At 42.0% G+C, this 6,310-nt stretch overlaps 1 protein-coding gene across 1 annotated transcript in view; it reads right to left on the bottom strand.

Annotated features, from left to right (window-relative positions):
• Positions 1-1,634: 1,634 nt before the first annotated feature.
• The window catches only part of LHCGR (luteinizing hormone/choriogonadotropin receptor), a gene marked incomplete at its 5' end in the record, with an annotated part of 74,207 nt that continues 69,531 nt past the window's right edge, over positions 1,635-6,310 (bottom strand). The window contains 2 exon segments of the mRNA XM_004369593.2: positions 1,635-1,670; positions 1,672-2,785. Of these exon segments, the coding sequence (XP_004369650.2) occupies positions 1,635-1,670; positions 1,672-2,785 (1,150 nt within the window).

The raw sequence follows: 6,310 nt of genomic DNA, 5'->3' as shown, positions 1-6,310 counted from the left end.
TTTAAGACCCCAGTCACTACTCACCAAACTAGGCTGTAACCTTCCATCTTCTTTTGATGTTTCCTGGCTCATTCAAGTTTTTGCCCATAGAATCCTTCAGTATTGCAACTTGAGGGTTGAATGTTTTCTTCAGTTGTTTCATCTTGAGAAATGCTGACCATCTTCTTCCCTGCTGGTCTTTGCATATTTCATTATAGTACTTCACTTTGTCTTCTTGAGCCACCCTTTGAAATCTTCTGTTCAGCTCTTTGACTTCCTCATTTCTTTCATTTCATTTAGCTACTCTACATTCAAGAGCAAGTTTCTGAGTCCCTTCTGACATCCATTTTCAAGGAAAATCGGAAGTCATCAAAAATGAAATCGAATGTTAGGCATTAGTGAGCTGAAATGGACTGGTATTGGCCATTTGGAATCAGACAATCCTCTGCTATAAGATGCAGATAATATCCGTATTATTGAGTTTTGTGAAGATTAAATGGGTTAAATAAAATATTTATCAAGATGTTTGGCATATAGTGACTTATTAATAAAAGTTATTTTTAAAAAGTCAAAGGAGCACACAAAGAACACTGCAATTCAAAGCATAATGTCATTGTCCTGTAAGAGTCAATGCAACTAAATAAAAACACTTTCTATTTTGGATGCATTTTTTTATACACACCGAAGGATAAAAATGATGAACGTTGTAGTATCTTTAAATATTTTCTTTTAGTTTGATAAAAAGATGGGGCCCTAGAAAGACAACACAGTTTTCTCTTACAGATTTCATTAACTTCAGTGTAATTCACACATTTGTTGCATACTGTTACCAAGATCCCAGGCTAGGAGACAGGGAAACAAAACAGATATGGTCTCTACCTGCAAGGAGCTTACAGTCTACAACTTAATGTTTCATTGCTCTTTAGAGGCTAAACACCGAACTAAGCAAATAGGCTGAAATGTGCCTTCAGATGCCTACCTTACATTAAATTTCAAATAAGTATAATCTAGACAGGATAGATGAAAGGCTCCAAAACATTGCTACCCAATTAGAACTTTCTGCGGTGATGAAATTGTTCTCTGCGCTTTCCAGGACAGTAATCTCTAAGCACTTGTGGCTATTGAGCAGTTGAAATATGGCTACTGCAATTGAGAAATTATATTGTAAATTTTATTTTAATTTAGCCACGTGACTGTGGCTGCCAGATTGGACAGTGCATCTCTAGAGCATGTTTCTCATACTATCTGAGGAGAAGGACCAGTTTTTTTTTTTTTAATTTCTTATCTGTTATGGACTAGTATTTTTGTAAAATGCAATAAATATTACAACAAAATGGAATGAGATAAAACCAAAGACATGTAAAATACCACCCCAGTTTTTGAATTAGGTTCAACACACATAAAATTACTCCACCAAAACTGGTATAAAAGTTTCTAAACATTCTCAACTTCTTTATTTTATGTCATCATGTACCACTGAAAAATAGTTCTCAGACTGGCAGCAGCCCATGGATCACACCTTGAGCTAGGCAGAGAGAGGTTCCTTTTTGCTGAATTTGCCTAAGGATAAATAATTTCCTAAAACCAATTCTTTATGTTACAATTACTGGCACAGGTATAGGTACAACTGAATAATGTGATTACCAACGTAACAGTTAACACTCATTGCAGCAAGTCTTCTCTAGGACCAGGTGTGTATTGACAGTTCAGTGCAGACAACTTCAAGGTGGACTGAGGAGGCTTGTTAGACCCAGTGAAACCATTTTTGCAGTTGGAGTCATAAGCTGAAAAATCCTTCCTTCTATAAAGCTCAGCCTGGCGTTTACAGCAGCCAAATTTGCTCAGCAAAAGGAAGAAATCTCTTCGGAATGCTTTTGTGAAAATTGCGTACAGAAATGGATTGGCACAAGAATTGACAGGATAAAAAAGAACGAGTAAAACTTTAGAGTTGGTTACTGTGATCAGGGGCACTTTGAAGGCAGCTGAGATAGCAAAAAAAGAGATAGGTGCCATGCAGGTGAAGTCGGTGAAGATGAGGATTGCCATTTTCTTAGCAATCTTGGTATCTTTGTTGGTAGCCATCAGCTCTGGATTTTGAACTGCAAAATAAATTTTAATGTAGCAAGCACAAATGATGATGAAGGCCACCACGTTGAGTATCAGGATGGTTAATATGTAGACCTGCGAGAGAGTGCTTTCCACATCCATTGGGAGACAAATGCTGACTTTGATGTAACTGCTGACACCCATAAGGGGCAACATAGCAAGTAAGGTAGAAAAGAGCCACCCTCCAAGCATAATCGGAATGGCATGTCTTAATCGCAACTTCTGGTCCAGCTGAACAGCATAGGTGATGGTGTGCCATCGTTCTAGCGTGATGACCGTGAGGGTGTAGACAGAAAGTTCACTCGCAAATACAGTGAAAAAGCCAGCGGCGCTACACCCACTCCCCGTCTGCCAGTCTATGGCGTGGTTATAGTACTGGCCTTTGGTTTGGGAATCAACCGAGGCGATGAGCAGCAGGTAGAGCCCCATGCAGAAGTCTGCAAAGGAGAGATTGCACATCAGAAAACGGGGCACTGTCAGTTTGTAACGACTGGTCAGGAGAACAAAGAGGACGGTCATGTTTCCCATGATGGCTAGGATGTTAATCAGCCAAATCAGGACCCTGAGGAAGTCATAGCCCATGATGTCTTCACAGGGATTAAAAGCGTCCGGTTCAGGAGCACATCGGAGAGTCTTACGTGAGCAGAAACCATAGTCATAATCCCAGCCACTCAGTTCATCCTCAAAAATGGCAGAGTAACTGTAAGAAGAATATTTCGGTGCAATGTGAACAAGAGATTTTGTATGATTCTGAGTATTAAAAAATTCAAAAATCATCCTTAGTGTTTTTTTTTAAAGCCTAATGAACAAAACAAAACAAAACCACAACAGTCTCAGCCTTACATTTGTTAAATTATTTGAGAATCTGAATTGATGTAGGAGTTCTTAAGGGAACGAAAAGCCAGTTAGACTTTTTTTTTTTTTAAATAGATTTTACACACTGATGCAAAGACTTAATGAAGCTGTTTACAGAGGATGATTTTCTTTGGAAAACAAATGTAGAGGTACAATGTATGCTTGCTAAATCCAAAAGAATCCTTTCTTGGCATTTTTCTCAGCTGTTTATCTCATTTAGTTGCCAACCAAACTGCTACTGAGCTGTTTGTCTGCAGAACAACACAAATGAGATTGTAAGCTGAGCATTGTTGAAAATCGTCAGCTAGTGATGGACCAGTTAGCAGTTAAGGCCTTGGGTAATCAAACAGCCTGGCAGATAACTAGAAATCAAGGATAGATTAGTGGAACATGGGAGAAAAGGAAGAAGAATATAGTCATGGATAATAGGGAGAAATAGTGAAAGCAGATAGTCCTGAGGGGTGTGAGTCAAAGACAGAGAGGGGGTGGACTGAAGAGGGACTCCATCCCTAGAGAAGGGACAGCCCCTCTCCTGCCGTCCCTGCCCCCAACCCCACTGCTACTGCCAGAGTTCAGGTTTTCACCCTTTCCTGCGGGACAGTTACGTTAGGTTTCTTCCTGGCATCCTTCCTCCATCTGCAGCACTCTCCCCAGTCCATCCTGTACCTTCCTCCTGGAGTGATCTTTCCTAAGGACAAATCTGTGAATTTCACTTACCCATCTCAAACCTGCCCTAGGTTTGAGCCTCCTTGTGATAACCTCCACCGCCTGCCTTGGTCTGGCCTCTGCCTGCTCTCCAGTCTCATCTCTAAGAAGCACTTAACCAGTAACCAAGTGACCCCAAGTATGTCCGAATAGAACTGTGCTCCATGGGGTTTTCAACAGCTGATTATTCAGAAGTAGCCTGCCAGGCCTTTCTTCCAAGGCACCTCTCGGTGGACTCGAACCTCTAACCTTTCAGTTAGCATATTAGCCATGTGCACCACCCAGGGACTCCAGCAGCAGAGCCTCGCAATTTAGTGCACGCACTCTGGATCCCTACTGCTCTGGTTCCCGTCCTGGCTCAGCTGCTTACAGGTTTCGCAAACCCGGGGGAGCTGTTTAACATCTCCATGCCTCAAGTTCTTCACTTGCCAAATAGGGACAACAGTCGTATCTCCCTTGTACGATGGTGCTAAGGACTAAACGTGTAACGCATGGAGAACATTTAGAATAGTGCCTGACACACATTAAGTGTTTAGTACATGTTAGGAATTCTTACTACCTCTTGCAGATTTCCCATGCAGACTTCCCTCTGGTCACATGAAATGACGTGTGGTTCTCTGAATAAGCCCTGCTCTGTCACCTTTCAGCCTCTGCATGTGATGTTTCTCCTGCTTGCAATTTCCTTCCCCTCCTCATCCATCTGGTAAATTCCTCCTTACCCTTAAAGACAAGCTTCTCTGGGAAGCCTTTCTTGATTCTACTCCTCCAAGGAGTTTACCACCTCTCCTCTGTGCCAGGGCTGCACTTAGTCCACTGCAGTTATCAAACTATTGCAACACTTGATGAGGCAGGTCTCCTTCTTTAACCGTCTGTCGGCAACACGTGATGAGGCAGGTCTCCTTCTTTAATAGTCTATTAGCTTCCTGAAGGCAGGGGATGCGTACTTCTTCATTTCTGAAATCCCAGTACCTCACACAGTTTTTGGCTCAGAGGGTCCATTCAATAAATGTTTGTGGAATGGGTAAATCTAAACCAGGTGCTAAGGATGACCTGACTCTGAGCAGAATTGAGAGGATTCAGGGACAATGAGAGTATACAGCCTGATGCGTGTAAAGTCAGCAAGCTTTCTCTTTGCCTACAGTCTGCTAATACAATCTGGGGAGCTGGAGAAATGGATATGATTTTCCTGTCAAGGCCATTACACATATGTATTTCACTTTAGGGTTCCTCACACATTAAAAGAGTATTTTCCTCTACTCTGAAAGCTCAGGAGCCCTAATGGCACAGTGGTTACGAGCTTGGCTGCTAACCAAAAGGTTGGCAGTTCAAATCTACCAGCCGCTGCTTGGAAACCCCATGGGGCAGTTCTACCCTGTCCTGTAGGGTCACTGGGAGTCAGAATCAACTTGACAGCAGTTGAGTTTTTTTTTTTTTCTCAAAGCTTAACTGCTCATGTTGTATATTAGGAAGTGTGTACCTAATATAGTGAGTGAATGAAATATACACAACAGTTATTGAAGGGGAAGGCACAGACTTAAAAACAAAACAAAACAAAACAAAAAAACAAATCTATGACCTGGGACTCCACAAAGGTACTAGAGTGTCAGAGAGACCAGTATGGAACTAGAGAAGGGCTGCTGCTCTGGCAGGAGATGGCTTAGGAGCCTCACCTGTTTTACTGGTAAATACCTTTATAAGCAGCACATTGCTTTTTCTCTGTCTCATGGGCAGCAATAGAATTACACATATTTTCCTATCTTTAAAGGGATAAGGTGGTTATAAAGAACTATTAAAGAAAATGGGTCACTCATTTCTTAGTGTCCGAAAGACCATCTCATTTTATTGAACCCCTCATTTAATTGGTAAGGGAACCACCATGAAAGGGGACAGTGACAGCACTAGGTCTTCATATCCATACTTAGTCCAGAGGCCTTCCCTCTCTTCACTCTCTCTGTGCCCTTCAAAGTACCGCCTTTGGACCACCCCCACCTGAGTCACCCAGGGTACTTTTAAAATGCAGGTTCCTGGCTTTACACCAAACCCTGAGAAAATCTCTAGGGACAGAGCCCAGGAATCCATCTGCTTTTTAAGCAAGCTCCCTGGATGACTCATACAAAATAATAGCTTTTTTTTTAATCAGGTAAAAACCCTTCCAACTATTGCTGTCTTGATTTCCGTTATTCCTTTCTCATTATAAAACTTATTTTTGCCGTTAGAAGCATTGATCCAAAATTTTTAAAAACTCTCTCATGCTTTCTGAATAAATTTATATCAACAAGAGGTCAAACACGATTCCCCTCCACTGCCCAGTCTTTTGCCTTTTCTTTTATATATATATTTAACCCTACAGGGCATATGTCTGGCGATTTTTCTCCTTGGTGATTTGTCTTCAGACCAAATACCCACCAGCTGTGACTTATGTTTCGTCCCGGGAGGGCTCCTGAGGTGGCATCTTGCTTATTGACAAAGCCCAGCACGAGCTGTGCTGGGAAGGGTGAATGGACGCCCATGGGAGTTAGCACCTCTAACTGTTAGTGGCACCGCTGCTCCAGTCCCAATGAAGAATGAGAGGGGGAAAGACAGGAACTACAGGCAGACAGTGAGGAAGGAGACAGTGATATCTTGGGGAGAGCAGGTAAGGCTTAGTGGCTGTTCTAGAATTTCT

The sequence above is a fragment of the Trichechus manatus genome, unplaced genomic scaffold (genome assembly GCF_000243295.1).
Source record: "Trichechus manatus latirostris isolate Lorelei unplaced genomic scaffold, TriManLat1.0 scaffold00005, whole genome shotgun sequence".
NCBI classification, from domain to species: domain Eukaryota; kingdom Metazoa; phylum Chordata; class Mammalia; order Sirenia; family Trichechidae; genus Trichechus; species Trichechus manatus.
The sequence above is the reverse complement of the archived record's forward strand: the minus strand, read 5'-3'. Positions and strand labels throughout refer to the sequence as shown.